This window comes from Trichophyton verrucosum (genome assembly GCF_000151505.1).
Source record: "Trichophyton verrucosum HKI 0517 chromosome Unknown contig00330_1.f1.exp, whole genome shotgun sequence".
Lineage (NCBI taxonomy): Eukaryota > Fungi > Ascomycota > Eurotiomycetes > Onygenales > Arthrodermataceae > Trichophyton > Trichophyton verrucosum.
In genome coordinates, this window is record NW_003315423.1 from 1 (window position 1) to 13,472 (window position 13,472).

The following is a 13,472-nucleotide window of genomic DNA, read 5'->3' on the forward strand; positions in this document are numbered from 1 at the left end:
AAAAAAAAAAAAAAGAATTTTGTGCATCTGTGCCAAGACTTATCACCGCACGGGCCATGCTAAAACTTCTATCGCTTTTTTTTTCTGTTTGAATCTTTTGGACGTTTCCTTCCCTTCCGTGCAGGCTGCAACGACTTGGACAGGACGGGAGTTCGCCGCAATTGACATTCACGATGGCATCCCTACTACGAGAGTGCAGTGCGAAATCATCCATGGCACTATGCCGCTCCTACACAGCCCCCGGGGCCCAGTCTCGTTTATTCTCCTCGACTGCTCGCATGATGGTCGGTCCTGAAGCGCCGGGCTATATCGATGTACCACAGTCAATTCAGCCAGATCTACCCCGTCGACCACAGGTCAAGGGCACTCTACCCGTCCCTCGAGAGCTGTTTCCATCCCGCCGACCAGATAAACCTACCGAATCATACATTGCCGATGCTACACCACTGCCGTCTAGCGATACTCCAAAGGTCGCACCAGGCCATCCCCAATATGAACAGCTCGAATGGAGGCGGAAAATGGCTGGTGTTAGGAGGAAGCATTTGCGTGAAGGTCTTCTAGAGCTTCATGAACGCAAGAAATCTGCTCACCAGAGAATGGTTGCTCGAAGCAATGCCAAAGAGAAGCGTCGAACTCAGATCCTCAATCAGCCAGAGCGAGATGATGACCGACTCACAGCCTCGACCACTGTTTCGGCGATGAAACCTATGAAATGCAAAGTACTCCCAAATCCAGGTGCAGAAGAACGGTTGGCCCGATCTATGGCAAAAGTCAAGGATATTCAGGAGGCTCGGCGTCACGACGTGGTGAACTCGATCCACGAGCTTTATTTGAATGCGCAGCAGTTTATCGTCAACGAAGAGCAACTTAACGCCGAGATCGATCGTGTATTCCCTATTGACAACAACCCTGACTGGGCTAACGGACGCCGCACTGGAGAGAATATCTGGAACTTGGGACCTCCACCTACAATGGCTGTCCTAGGTAACCAGACGAAGGACGAACTGACTAAATGGGAGACTGTACAACGGCGAACCAAGAGGCTTGCTGAGGAACTTACTGGAAGCAAGATATGAAATAGTGAGACACTCGGTGTCCCTGATATATCATGATGTAATCATAGCATTGATTGTATAGTAGATTTATTTTTACAATGGGGGCGAATTCAGGGTTTTCCTTTTTTTTTTTTTTTTTATTCAACTTGCTTGCAATTATCAAATTCATTTGTTAACGATGCCTACTTGACAGAATTCTCAATTGGAGTGCAAAGATAACTATGTTATCGGGTGAAGGAGTTGATACCAACTGGCACAGATATGCCTCTATACCGCCTCCCTATGGATAGGGTGGTCGGTGTATCCCATGGCCTTTACATATATTTGGGCACTTTCAAGGACTCTCTTCTTACTATTGCCGATAGTCTCGCGGTCATTAAAGGCACCGTGCACATGTTCAAAGTCGAGCGGCGCCACTGTTTTCCAGATGAGATGGACGGCATCTGGGAAGAGTGGTATCTAATAACAGCACCAGCAGCGGTTAGTTCACCTGGAGTTAGGGGTTGAGAGAAGCATATTCTATGTCATACCAGATTCGGATATGACCACATAAAGGTATATGAAGTCGTCCCCGGCTGTCTATCAACGTGGTAGACGCCGCTGGGCACAACCATAATAGTGTCAGCAACCAGCAACCGCTTCTCATCTTCCCAGAACAAAACCGCGCTTCCCGGAAAATGCCCTCCGGCCTTGAGGACCTTAATTTTGCCGTCGATAAGGCTCAATTGCTCGCCTTCCCACAGGATCTGATGAGTTCCAGTATGGCTTTGAAGTTCTGAGCCTGCAGCCACCCTCAAGGGGCCACCGTCGCGGAAACGCTGGATCCATTGCTCATCCTCTGCTGAGTAGTAGACTGGGCAGTTGAAGGCGTCCGCCCAGTGGATCGCCGTGGAGTAGAAGTGAGGGTGGGAAATAGCGATTGCTTGAATCCCACCGAGCTCTTGGATATGGCGGACGGTCTCGTTGTCGATGTAGCTGATGCAGTCCCAGAGGACGTTACCACTGGGAGTACGGCAGAGAAATGCTCGCTGTCCAATTGCTACAGCTGGAACAGTGACGATGCTCACAAGCCCGGACTGCTCATATTCATGGAAGACGTTGTGATATTTGCCTGACTCTTGCAGGCTGCGTAAGGTTGTCCACCATTGCCTAGTAATACAATGTCAGTTGCTTGGTATAGTTATAAAAGCAAATATAAAAGCAAATCAAGAGATCACTGATGGTTCGTATTTAGTTACCCCTGGGGAGGAACGTATTGTCGAGGGTCGTCGCATATTTTGCAGGACTTCACCGATGAAGAGCTGTACTGAGCACCACATGTTCCGCAGATTGGCAGATCCATCTTCGAAGACGATTGTTTATAGGCAGAAATGGGCAGTGATGGTATTCAGTAGGGTGTTAATATCAACAAGAGCAGAGTTGTGGCAGTGGGCCATGATTTCGCCCTTCGTTAGGGTGTGCAGAGCCTCCTTAAGTAGCTCCTCCAGGTAGGTATCTCCTCAACAGGTTTGGATAGAGTCTAGAAAAGCCAGAACATAAGCGTGCTTGTGACATCTAATCATTCTAGATGTCGGGAATATGTCATCGTTCTCGCTTCAGGGCGACATCGTTAGCTTGCAGGATACGATGGGCTTACAAATGGGCGGGACCATGAAGACCGGCTATTTTCATATATTATATTCGTAAGGCATTTCTGAATTCGACTGACAAACGAAGTCTTCTAGATCTATCCCTTGCATCAACGGAAGCACGGAAGGACTTCAAGAGGCTTTGATCTTCCTTTTGAGTGCCATAATCCACCCCTTGATGTATCCAACCTTTTTCTGGGTCGGCATTATTCTAAACCAGTCCCAGAGAGCTTTCAGCCCCTCTTCTTCCGTATTAAACGAGCGGACGATACCCGCCTTCCTTCCCATGTTTAGCTTGGGTAGGCAACGTAGCGGTCGTAAGCCCTTGGGAGAGAGGTATGCCCGAGCCATGCAAAGACCTGCTCTGTGGAATATGCGAACGGCAGAGTCTGTGAACGTTATCACTAATGGCCGACTCCAAAGGGCGAGCAGAAGATGTGAGTATTCGTATTTTGTTAGAATCAGTCTAGTCGGATAGTCATTCACTGGTGGCTAGCTAATAATTAACTAGTTAAACAGTTCACTTTCAAATCCCGGTTCTACGTCCTCTATAGTCCTCTATACACATATCCAGAGCTCCAAAGATGCAAAGGAGAAGAGATTTAATAGCCAGTCGTCAGCAGAGTGGCAGGAGCAATTCAGATTATACAAGGGGTTATAACAGAAACCACAGTTCAATGTTGATTATCCAGCAGTCCTTCCCGATACGCAAGAAGATACAACATCAAATCCTCAGCAAAGGCTCTCAGTGCAACAGAACTCCTCAGGGTATCCAGCTGTTCTCCCTTTGAGCCCAGGTTTTGCCAAGTTCCTCCCATTCCGGTTTTCTCAACCCTCTATTCTGGAGTTCTTCATATCTGCAGAGCTAGACAGAGTGGATGAGATGTGAAGAATGAACAGTATCAACCTGGTTGGTATTTGGATGGATACGGTTGCAAATACAGACGTGCTGGAAAAAAATGGCCATGGCCGTTCGCAAGGATACTTCTAGTTCCATCCTTGCAGCCGCAAATGTGCCGTTGGTCCTTCCTGGGGTTTAATCAAGCATTTGTGAAGCTTCATATTGCCTTCGCACCTTTACCCGGTCTAACCCCAACATGAAGTGTAAAAGTCCTTCGACATGTGGTCAATAGGATAATGAAAACATGGCCATTGGGTTACCGAAGTAAAACTTTTCCGGAAGGGGTATATAAGGGAGAAATAGGGATTTAGTTAACCTTCAACAGTGGTTAACAGGGGATATCAGGCTCTTTTTAAGAAGCCATTAACTATCCTCGCCACTGAAGCAAACGTTAACTATGGATGTTCCAATATGGAGTAAGTCGGTTGCAATTTTATAGTTTCGGGTGATTATGTAGTTGAAAAGGATTAAAAATTATCCTTTTTAAACTTTATGAGGCTTAAAGCAACCTCCGAAGGCCTGCAAAAGTTTTCGTACGCGTCAGAATCCTAGTCACGATTCAGAATGTTCTCTGACAATCCGCTGTTGCCCAGGTTTGCCAACAAACAATGTGAAGGATCTTGCTCTCGCTCGCCTAAGTTATCTAATCACACCGCTAGAGCCATCCGCCTGATACCAGTCGCTATCAGGCACTTTTCAGCAAGTGACAGCAGAATGTTTGATCGAACCACACAGGATCAGCTACATGGATATTCTAGAGGGAGGGGATTGTGCAACTTTTACCCCGGTCAATCAATCCCAGCATCTGCCGTCCATCCTAGGGCTAATGCAAGCGCAGAAGAGATGTATCTACCAATGAGGTCACTCGATGAGCCCGTGATGCCACGGCCCGACCGTTCGCTGGATGTGAGTACAGTACAGAGAATGTCTTAGTTACACCCTGAGGCATATTCTGCGTCATGCAGCAAGAAGAACCACATTCCGGCTTTTGTTTTCCTGCATGACCAGTCAGTTTCCTCTGCAAAGAGGGTACAGAGTACGGGGTATATGGTACCGAGTGCTTCTCCGGGGCGCTATCGTACGACTTTTGATATCGCCATGAAGTTTGTCTGAATCCGTTGCTGGACATGCAAGCTCCCCGCATTGAGGTAACAGCAAAGCGGATTGAACGAAACATGGAGACACCAGGTTATCCACATTTCTACGGGTGATCTCCTATCAACAAACAAAGTACTCCGTAGCGGCTTCAAGGATTCCAAAATCGACTGTCGTTGGCACGAGAATTGCGAACTAACCGGGAGATGTGCATAACCAGGTTCTACAACCGCAGCATCGCATCACATGGCTACTGCAATGAGGGAAGCTCTGAGACATCCAACGCAGATCTGTTATCCACTTCCTGCAGCTTGTTACAAGATTTGCTTGTTTACTGTGGCTGATCTGTATGTCTGATCATACGTTCTTCCATTTTTAGCACTTGCTTGCCGCCTCGAGATGTCGGGAGGTACACGCTCTGCAGCATCGAGTGCAACTCGGCGATGGAACAGTCCATGGGAAACAGCATGTAGATGTTCTTACTGTGGCTTTTTTGGTTCAAGACATGCTTCTCGCTTCGGCAATTGAACAAGCATCTGGATGCCATGGGCCTTGACAATGAGAATCTATAAATACCAGCAAGTCGTCCAGGTATTAGCCTCCCTCGTTTCCTAGGGCAGCGGACAGAAAAGCACATTATCACTCAATAATCAATCCTGACTCCCTAAAGAAAGCAAGCAAAGCAGCTCTCTCCAACGTCAACTATGAAGTGGCTCACTGTGGCAGCATGCCTAGCGATGGGCAGCAATGCTCTATCAATCCCTTCCCGGCCAATCGAGGAGCGGGCAACTAAGGACTGTCCGACCAATCTCTCTGGACCATTCGAGTTCCCCCATTTGATCATCCCAGTCAACTCGTCGGCCCCTACGGTGGCCAAAGGAACTTCGTACTATGGCGAAGTCTCAGCAACAATCTCCTCCATCTTCAACTTCGACATCTCCCCGCAAGGTCCCAACCTTTGTTCCCTGGTCTTCTTGTTCCCTAGCAAGGAGGAACGTCCTTCCTGGACATATACCTTCGAGGGTGATGGGAAGGTTAGCATGGCCAGACTGGAAGGACCCGCTAACAATGGAACAACCTACGAGAATGCGCCAAAAGTAGCCGCTGAGCTAGGCATACAGACGCTCGCTGCCGGAAAATCGAACGTTATTGCCACCTTTGACTGCCCACTCGGCCAGGCAATCGCCTTCAAAATGTCTAATGCAGGATCAACAAACCTCAAGTATTTCCAGGACTACGGAAACCCACCGTAAGTAGCGTCCGATCCTTCGAAGGCTTGCAGCTGAAGAACCAAGCAAAGACATATGCTGATGCTCATTTCTAGAATCGGACTCTATATCACTCGCTGTGCAAAGTAGATGGAGGAACCATGTCTTAAAACGATTATGAATTTCCGTGTCTTTCTATTATTTTTTCTTTAATTTGAGAAACACTCGTGCTGCTGAATTTCTGAAAAAGTTGGCTTCCGGTGTGAGCAGAGCAAGCAAGTATTAATTAACTAGTTAGTTGACTAATGAAAATGACTGTCCTTAAAATAGCTCACCCATGAGGCAGCTTTCTGGAATTATGCTAGTAAATTCCATGCTGATGATCAATACGGGGGGGCTTTGTAAGAATTTCTCTGTTGCATACGAGAAACTGCTCCATATGTCTTTGATAAACTCGCTTCATGCAAGCTCCATTGGGTAAGCCCAGTACAGCCTGGGGACAAAGCTCCAAAAGCAAAAAGAGATAACGCGGAAAAGGGACATGCTGTGCGCTAGTTATCGTTTTATGACGGCAACCAATGCCCGAGATGGAAAGTCAGCAAAGAACGGGAGGAAGTACGGAACGAAGGCTTGAGGGTCTAAGCCATGGAGAGTCGTAAGGCAGTTAGTTGGACGGTACTGGCGGGAATACGAGGGGCAAGCCATGCCAACAGCAGCTCAGCCGAGTTTGGAGAATAGGGCGTCATATCAAAGAAAGAGGCGTCAAGATAAATACCATCCATCAGTTTGCTCTGGGGTGAAGTAGTTATAATTAAGACCCCAGGGTAAATTTGATTCATCGAAGTAACAGCGGATGCCCTGTGCACTCTGAACAGAAGAGGAGCTGTTGGTAATTCTTACCTGATATTCAGCCTGATGATGGACCGAAAGGAGGCTCCCGATCCAGAATATCACGAGCACGAGATAGTCATCCCCAGCATTGAAAAGAGCATCAAGACGATCGAACTCCAGGCAAACGAGGCCGAAAGAGCGGCCACGGCACCAGAGCTCAACGTTGTGCCTACAGCACCCCCATATCATACTGATGCAACGACCGTGGCATCTGCAATATCTTCGTCACCGCACGATGAACACCACCGTCCGACTCTCCCTCATGCGCCGTCAATGTCTGCTTCACAAATATCGTCGGCTTCAACTATCTCAAGAAGACCTTTGCCTCCGGGACCCGAATCGAGAACGGCGTTTGCGTGTCTATCAATGCACATGACGGACCGCATCAGACTGCTGAGATTTCCAGAACCGATAGTCCCTGAGATAATCGAGATGATCCGGATAGGCTGGCCAAGGGGGATCAATACTCCGCGTGAATATAGCCAGTCTCTCGAAATCAAACTGAACGGAAACCCATGGTCGCCACACTCGTGGGGAGAGTCTCGCATCCATGCCCGTAAGCTGATGGCAGGACTCCTCGATGGATTGTACCAGCGAGGTTGGATTGTGAAGGTTTCCGTGGATATCGGACATGTCGGTGAGTGATCGCCCGCTTTTTATCAAGGGGATAGTTATAACACCCCTATCTAAATGACAATCGCCACCCTTTGCTGGTTGCTGATTCCGGCGTAACTACGTACCCCTGGCCAAAAAAAAAAAGACAGTTTATTCTTTCGCTACCAACAGCCTACGCCGCCGCCGTGTATATGAACGAGCATATCCTTCCATCACTCTGATAAACTGCGTATTGTCGATGGACCAACCGGCTTTGGCTTGATTCTGGCGGATGCCCTGGGCCCAGATGTCGAAAACTGCCAAGTGCGAGGAACCATGTTTGAGATCAAACTTCACGGGAGTCCCTGGCGAGCTGTTGGCACGAAGACAGTGAAGACTCGAGTTATCCTTTTGACGATTATGGACGTCCTCGAACAGCAGGGATTTAGCCTGTATGCAGCTATCAACCATAATAGCAGACGCTCCAAGGACTCGAGTAACGCTGAAGCCGATACGTGGTACTGCAACCGGCCTATTGACTGGAAGCCCGGCCAGTTTGTCTACCACGGGTAGTAGCAGCAATCACTTTTATATTGCCATGTCGAACCTTCTCCTCCCCCCCCCCCTTTTTTCTCACCAGACATTCTTGCCCTGCTTCCGTCTGTTTTCTTCCCGTGATACCATAGTCAAATAGTAATATCAAAGCGTTCATCCAAGCCTCATTCTGGTGCAAATGATCTTACGTGGCCGCGGCGACCTGTCCGCTCCCCACAGCGCCTAGAACGCAGTCCTCGCCCGCCCGCCACTCCTAGCTCTGTGGATAGCAAGGCAAAATGAACGAAATACACCTTCAAATCCGGGGGGCTGTTCTCCCTTTCCATGACGCGTCCCACAGCAGGGACAAGGGCAGGATGGTGGATGGGCCAGCGCTTGCTGCGCCCTCAGCCTGCAGAATGCGGCGGAAACCTGCGACCTGCATCAGCTCGACAGGTCCAGAAGCCAATAATCATAATAATACAGGGGTGGACGCACCGTATCAAGCCAAACCAACCCGCTTTCTCTGTTCTGGTGGTCGATAGTAGTAGTAGTAGTAGTAGTAGTAGTAGTAGTAGTAGTAGTAGTAGGAGTAGTTTGCTTCACTGTAGCAACCACGTAGCCGCCTCCGTTAAAGTAACTAAATAGCAGGTCGACCGCCTAGCGAGAAGAAGCGTTTCAGCTGCACAAGCACGAAGGAAAAAAGAAAGAAAACTCCAGCTAACTATTAATATGGCTCGTTGACCATGAGTTAAAACTGAAGAATTCCACATAGTCTTGGTAAATTTTTTTTATTTTATTTTATTTTTTTTCTTTCTTTTCGATCCGTTCGTTGCTGTCATTCTCCTTTCTTCATCGCCGTCGTCCGTCTTCGCCCTTCGCCTTTCTCCAGCCCCGGCAGACGGTCTCACGGTCAAAACCCCAGGGATGCTCGCGAGACCCCGTAGACGAAGCTGATCGATCCCTCTTATCCCCGTCGCTGTCCCTGTCGCTCGTTGCGTCCCAGGCTCTGCCAGCGCCCGTCCGTCCCGTCGTCCCGTCGCCCGCTCTCAGCTCGAATAGACACCAGCAGCCATGGACGCACAGCTCCCCAGCAAGCTGCCCTTCTCGAAGAAGCGCCTGCGCGCAAGGATAGTCCTATCGTGAGTGAAGACGGACGCCTTGCAACATTGCAGCCGTTGGAGCCTGTGTCCAGCTAACGCCCGCGCCTGCAGATACATCTCCGACTATGTGATCCTCATGTTAGTTGCAACGCTTCCTCAAGATGGCGCGAAGGCATGCGACAGCTTTCCCGATCGAGACTGACTGACTCCCTCCTGTTTTTTTTGCTTCTTCTTTGCCGGCAGCGCGCTCATCGTAGGCTTCTTCATCCTCGACCGGGTCGAGCCCTTCCACCAGCCGTTTGCCCTGCAGAACTACACGCTGCACTACCCGTATGCCGTCAACGAACGAGTGCCCATCCCGCTCGCCCTCGCGATCTCCGGCGGCTTCCCCGTGCTGGTCATCGTCGTCTACACGATCGTCCTGGACGGGCTGTTCTCGCACAGCAAGCCGGTCAACATTGCGACGGGAAAGCGGAAGCTGATGGGCAAGTACAGGCTCAAGGACCGGCTGTGGGAGCTCAACTGCGGCATCCTCGGGCTGGTGCTGGCCCAGGGAGCAGCATTCGTTATCACCGGTGCATTGAAGAATGCATGCGGTAAGCCTCGTCCGGACCTGATCGACCGGTGCAAGCCCAGGACCTTCGAGCAGCCGGAGTTTGGCCTGTCGAACTATACTATCTGCACGCAGACAGACCACGAGATCCTGAAAGACGGGTTTAGGTCATTCCCATCAGGTGCGTATAATTACCAGTCCCTCTGGATAGAAGAGGGCCCCTTTTTACTCCGTACTAACTTTTCCTTTCTTGTTCTAGGACATAGCAGCTGTATGTATCGATTGGGGAATTGCATTGAGTATAGAAAGGCTGAAGCTTGCTAACCTTTATATATAGCTTCGTTTGCTGGGCTATTCTATCTATCACTCTACCTGGCTGGAAAACTGCATGTCATGGACAGCCGCGGAGAAGTCTGGAAAGCGTTCATCGTCATGGTACCTACACTCTCTGCAGGATTAGTGGCCGTATCTCGCATTATGGATGCCCGGCATCACCCATTTGATGTCATCTCCGGGTCCCTGCTGGGCGTTGGTTGCGGCTGGGTTGCGTACCGGCAGTACTTCCCATCTCTTGCAGAGCCCTGGAAAAAGGGCCGAGCTCATCCAATCCGCACCTGGGGATCGATTCCAGAGCCTCCAGTGTATACCCACCGCCGGCTCCTCGAGTACGAGAATGACCAGATGAAACTGGTCCCTCGCGCGGATGAAGAGTACCAGGCCGCTCAAGCTTCCCAGGAGCAGGCACAGGGACATGAAGTCCCTGAATCAGCTCCGGCGCTTATGAGCAACCCCTTTGAACACCAAAAGGCTCAGAGACGCCGACGACTTGCTGATACGGACTATGGTGCGTCAAGCAGCGAGTCGGAGGGTTATGAGATGCAGCAGACGAGGTATGAGCCTAGACACCACCAAGGTGTCGCCGATACCAGTTCAGATGCTGCGCCCAGATACGCTGCCTACCATCCTCCCGATAACAGAGCTTCTTCCAACAGTCCACCTCTTGAGCGTCACCCTGCATCCATTGCCAAATCATAAAACAATAAATATCCCTGCCATGATAGCGCCATGTCTCGTACTTTCTTCTTTGTACGTTGTGTGTTTCAAACATTCTCACAAATGATACCTATATTGCCCCCTTTCTGTTCATGTCAAATTCACCCCCTTGATGTTATATTATAATCCCCCCTCCCTCTTTTTTTTTCTTAACGCATACGTCTATATCTTTCTTCATGCTGCTTGTTTAGCGCATCTTATGAGAATCTAAATATTCTGCTCGTTCTTCTCGGATCACTAAGGGGAGTATTCGTTTGGCCTGGACTGGATTTCTCGGCTATTTGATATCAATACAACCCCCCTTTTTTTCTCATGCATATCCTCAACTCTCCAGTCGTCTTTGCCATCGGTTTATGATGATGATGATATGACCTTAACTGCTTACGGTCTCCTTCTCTTCTTACCTACCGCATAAGGCAGCATGCAGCAAATCCTGAGCGTCCCGTTTGGCATTTTTGTTCTACTTCTCTTGCCTGGTGCTTCAGCCTAGCTGGTAACCCGGCAACTGTGTTATTCAGAGCTGTCCTCACACAGGAATTTGCCCTATATAAAACAAACAAAGATCGCGCTTCTCTTCTTCTCAGCTTCTTCTTCTTCTTCTTCTTCTTCTTCTTCTCACCATCTTTCTCAATATCCTTCACCAATTCCGCCATCACGCATACTCGACTTGCATGCAAGATCAAAGACACGCGCCAAACAGCATCCTGTAGCCACCAATCTACTACCTTTTTAGGCTGTATCTTGTCTTCAAAAGCTCGAAAAAAAAAATGCCTGTAGTGTGGGACGACAAAGCTGATGCATTGGTAGGCCGTGATCCCATCACTTACTTGGCTATAACTGAGGTATCAAACTGACCATCCATCTGCACCTAGCTACTTGCATCTATTCTGGCCACAGCAAGTGCCAAAGTCGACAATGCTGCTGTCGCTAAGATGATGGGCGGTGGTAAGTAGTGAGGCCTCAAGCAGCACTCAGAGTGAGAAAGAAATAATTGACATCCAGCTGTACAGAATACAACGCGCTGGCCATCAAGAACCGCATTGCCCGCATCAAACTGAAGGCAAAGGCGCCCAGCAGTGACACGGAGACCCCGGCGAATACTCCACAGAAACCAAAGACAGCCAGACCAGCAGGAGAGAAGAAACGCAAGGTCAAGGATGAAACTGAGACTGAGCAAAGCGAGGCTGCCGACCAGCAGGCTCCGAAGAAAGGCAGAAGAGCCGTCAAGACTGAGGTCAAGGACGAAGTCAAGGAGGAAGATGGCTGCTGATTTGCATTCTACCGACATTGGAGGCCCACGCAGATGGACGCTCGTCTACCGCTCTGCTCTCAGTTGATTAATCAAATGCCTAGTTAGTTAGCCAGACGCTGAATTGAACGAGACTTCTTAAGTTCAACAAACATCTCGAAGCCCGCGGCTGCATCAAGAGTCTGAAGCCGGTGCCTGAGAGCAACCGTGGAACCGCAAGCCGCCGTTGCCACTAAATAATAGTTAGTCAATGTAATAGCGGCTGTAATACTTAATGCCCAACGCCTGAAGTCCGAAGCCCGAAGCCTCCTCCGTCCGCTGCCATTCTATATGTATACTTATGTACTCACTTCAATGGCCATCCATGCAGGGATCCATGGCCCATAGAATCGAACGTCATTGGCGATGCTGATTGGCAACAGGGCTCGTTTCCATGACAGCGAGCACGGCTAAAACATCCCGCTTATCTGCTTGTCTTTGCTTTTTTCTTTCCTTCTTCCATTTCCCAGCCTCAAGTATTTATCGCATTAATTTACTTAGTCCTGGGACCCCGAGGGTTGGCCAGGCGATAGTTAAATAGCTCCGTAGCGCGCATGGTCGGGCGCTGGATCTCTGCGACCTTGTTTATACCAGGACATAACTACATACCTCCCGGGCACTCGCATTGTCGATCTGTTCAACCGTCCTGCATAGCTAACGAGACAGACTGCTTCTCCTCGCAGGCGACGCTCTGTTTACTCCACCCAGTCGCGAGCTGGAATCGATCGGGGCCTCATATAGCAGCTCCTTATACCTCAGTCTCTCCTCCTCCTGCTGCTCCTCCGCTTGCTGGCTAGCAAAGGCCTCAAGGCGCATCGACCAAGATGTTCTCCAGCTTCTTCTTCATCTGCTGGCGAATCGGCCAGTTGATCACTCTGATACCGCCCATTGGCATGCTCGTAAGTCGGCCCAGCCACCTCACTATGCTGGAAAAGCTCCTCCCGCGATACTCTCTACTGACATCCGCATCCCAGGCATGGTTCATCGATGGCTTCGTCAAGGCCAACATCATCACTCCAACATACATCCTCGTCCTCTTCATCGTCAGCGTGCTGGGCGGCATCTGGGTGCTCGAGACCCTCTTCCGCTTCAAAAACACCAAGCGCTCAGCCATCTTCGTCTCCTTCATCGACCTCTGCTTCTTCGGCGCCTTGATCGCAGGCGTCTATCTGCTCCGTGACATCGCCCAGGAGAACTGCAGCAACTTCTCGCGCAGCAAGTTCCTCCTCAGTCTGGGCCCGTTTGGATACTATGGCCAGCAGCAGCGCAACCCGCTCGCCAGTGACCCAAACAAGGTGTGCTCCATGCTGAAGGCCTCTTTTGCTTTCGGTATCATGAACATCATCTCGTTCTTCTGGACGGCCGTGTTCGCATACTTCATCTCCCACCATGAGGAGCATCACGAGCGGCGTTCGCGCAGAGGAAGCCACTCCAGCCGCCGAAGCAGCCACCACAGACATCGAAGCAGCTCTGGAAGGCGGAACTCATACCATGTTTAAAACACTTGGCTATTTCCTGCTCTTCAAATTTCCTTTCCCCTTTAGACTACTCCCTAGGTACGCGCAAACG

General features: G+C 49.8%; 7 protein-coding genes across 7 annotated transcripts; 5 read left to right on the forward strand and 2 right to left on the reverse strand.

The window, feature by feature from the left end:
• Window positions 1-173: 173 nt before the first annotated feature.
• TRV_04182 (uncharacterized protein) lies at window positions 174-1,076 on the forward strand (the record flags this gene model as incomplete). Its single annotated transcript, XM_003021625.1, has 1 exon — window positions 174-1,076. One exon carries the CDS (start codon window positions 174-176, stop codon window positions 1,074-1,076), a length of 903 nt encoding a protein of 300 aa, XP_003021671.1.
• Window positions 1,077-1,322: 246 nt separating this feature from the next.
• Window positions 1,323-2,397, reverse strand: TRV_04183 (metallo-beta-lactamase domain protein, putative; the record flags this gene model as incomplete). Its single annotated transcript, XM_003021626.1, has 3 exons — window positions 1,323-1,514; window positions 1,586-2,204; window positions 2,294-2,397. 3 exons carry the CDS (start codon window positions 2,395-2,397, stop codon window positions 1,323-1,325), a joined length of 915 nt encoding a protein of 304 aa, XP_003021672.1.
• Window positions 2,398-5,416: 3,019 nt separating this feature from the next.
• TRV_04184 (uncharacterized protein) lies at window positions 5,417-5,932 on the forward strand (the record flags this gene model as incomplete). Its single annotated transcript, XM_003021627.1, has 1 exon — window positions 5,417-5,932. The coding sequence occupies one exon, from the start codon at window positions 5,417-5,419 to the stop codon at window positions 5,930-5,932; it is 516 nt and encodes a 171-aa protein (XP_003021673.1).
• Window positions 5,933-9,490: 3,558 nt separating this feature from the next.
• Window positions 9,491-10,597, forward strand: TRV_04185 (PAP2 domain protein; the record flags this gene model as incomplete). The annotated part of the gene is made up of 2 exons (XM_003021628.1): window positions 9,491-9,833; window positions 9,900-10,597. 2 exons carry the CDS (start codon window positions 9,491-9,493, stop codon window positions 10,595-10,597), a joined length of 1,041 nt encoding a protein of 346 aa, XP_003021674.1.
• A 422-nt stretch (window positions 10,598-11,019) lies between these two features.
• Window positions 11,020-11,268, reverse strand: TRV_04186 (uncharacterized protein; the record flags this gene model as incomplete). Its single annotated transcript, XM_003021629.1, has 1 exon — window positions 11,020-11,268. One exon carries the CDS (start codon window positions 11,266-11,268, stop codon window positions 11,020-11,022), a length of 249 nt encoding a protein of 82 aa, XP_003021675.1.
• Window positions 11,269-11,382: 114 nt separating this feature from the next.
• TRV_04187 (uncharacterized protein) lies at window positions 11,383-11,885 on the forward strand (the record flags this gene model as incomplete). The annotated part of the gene is made up of 3 exons (XM_003021630.1): window positions 11,383-11,418; window positions 11,488-11,560; window positions 11,626-11,885. The coding sequence occupies 3 exons, from the start codon at window positions 11,383-11,385 to the stop codon at window positions 11,883-11,885; spliced, it is 369 nt and encodes a 122-aa protein (XP_003021676.1).
• An 842-nt stretch (window positions 11,886-12,727) lies between these two features.
• TRV_04188 (uncharacterized protein) lies at window positions 12,728-13,402 on the forward strand (the record flags this gene model as incomplete). The annotated part of the gene is made up of 1 exon (XM_003021631.1): window positions 12,728-13,402. One exon carries the CDS (start codon window positions 12,728-12,730, stop codon window positions 13,400-13,402), a length of 675 nt encoding a protein of 224 aa, XP_003021677.1.
• Window positions 13,403-13,472: the final 70 nt, after the last annotated feature.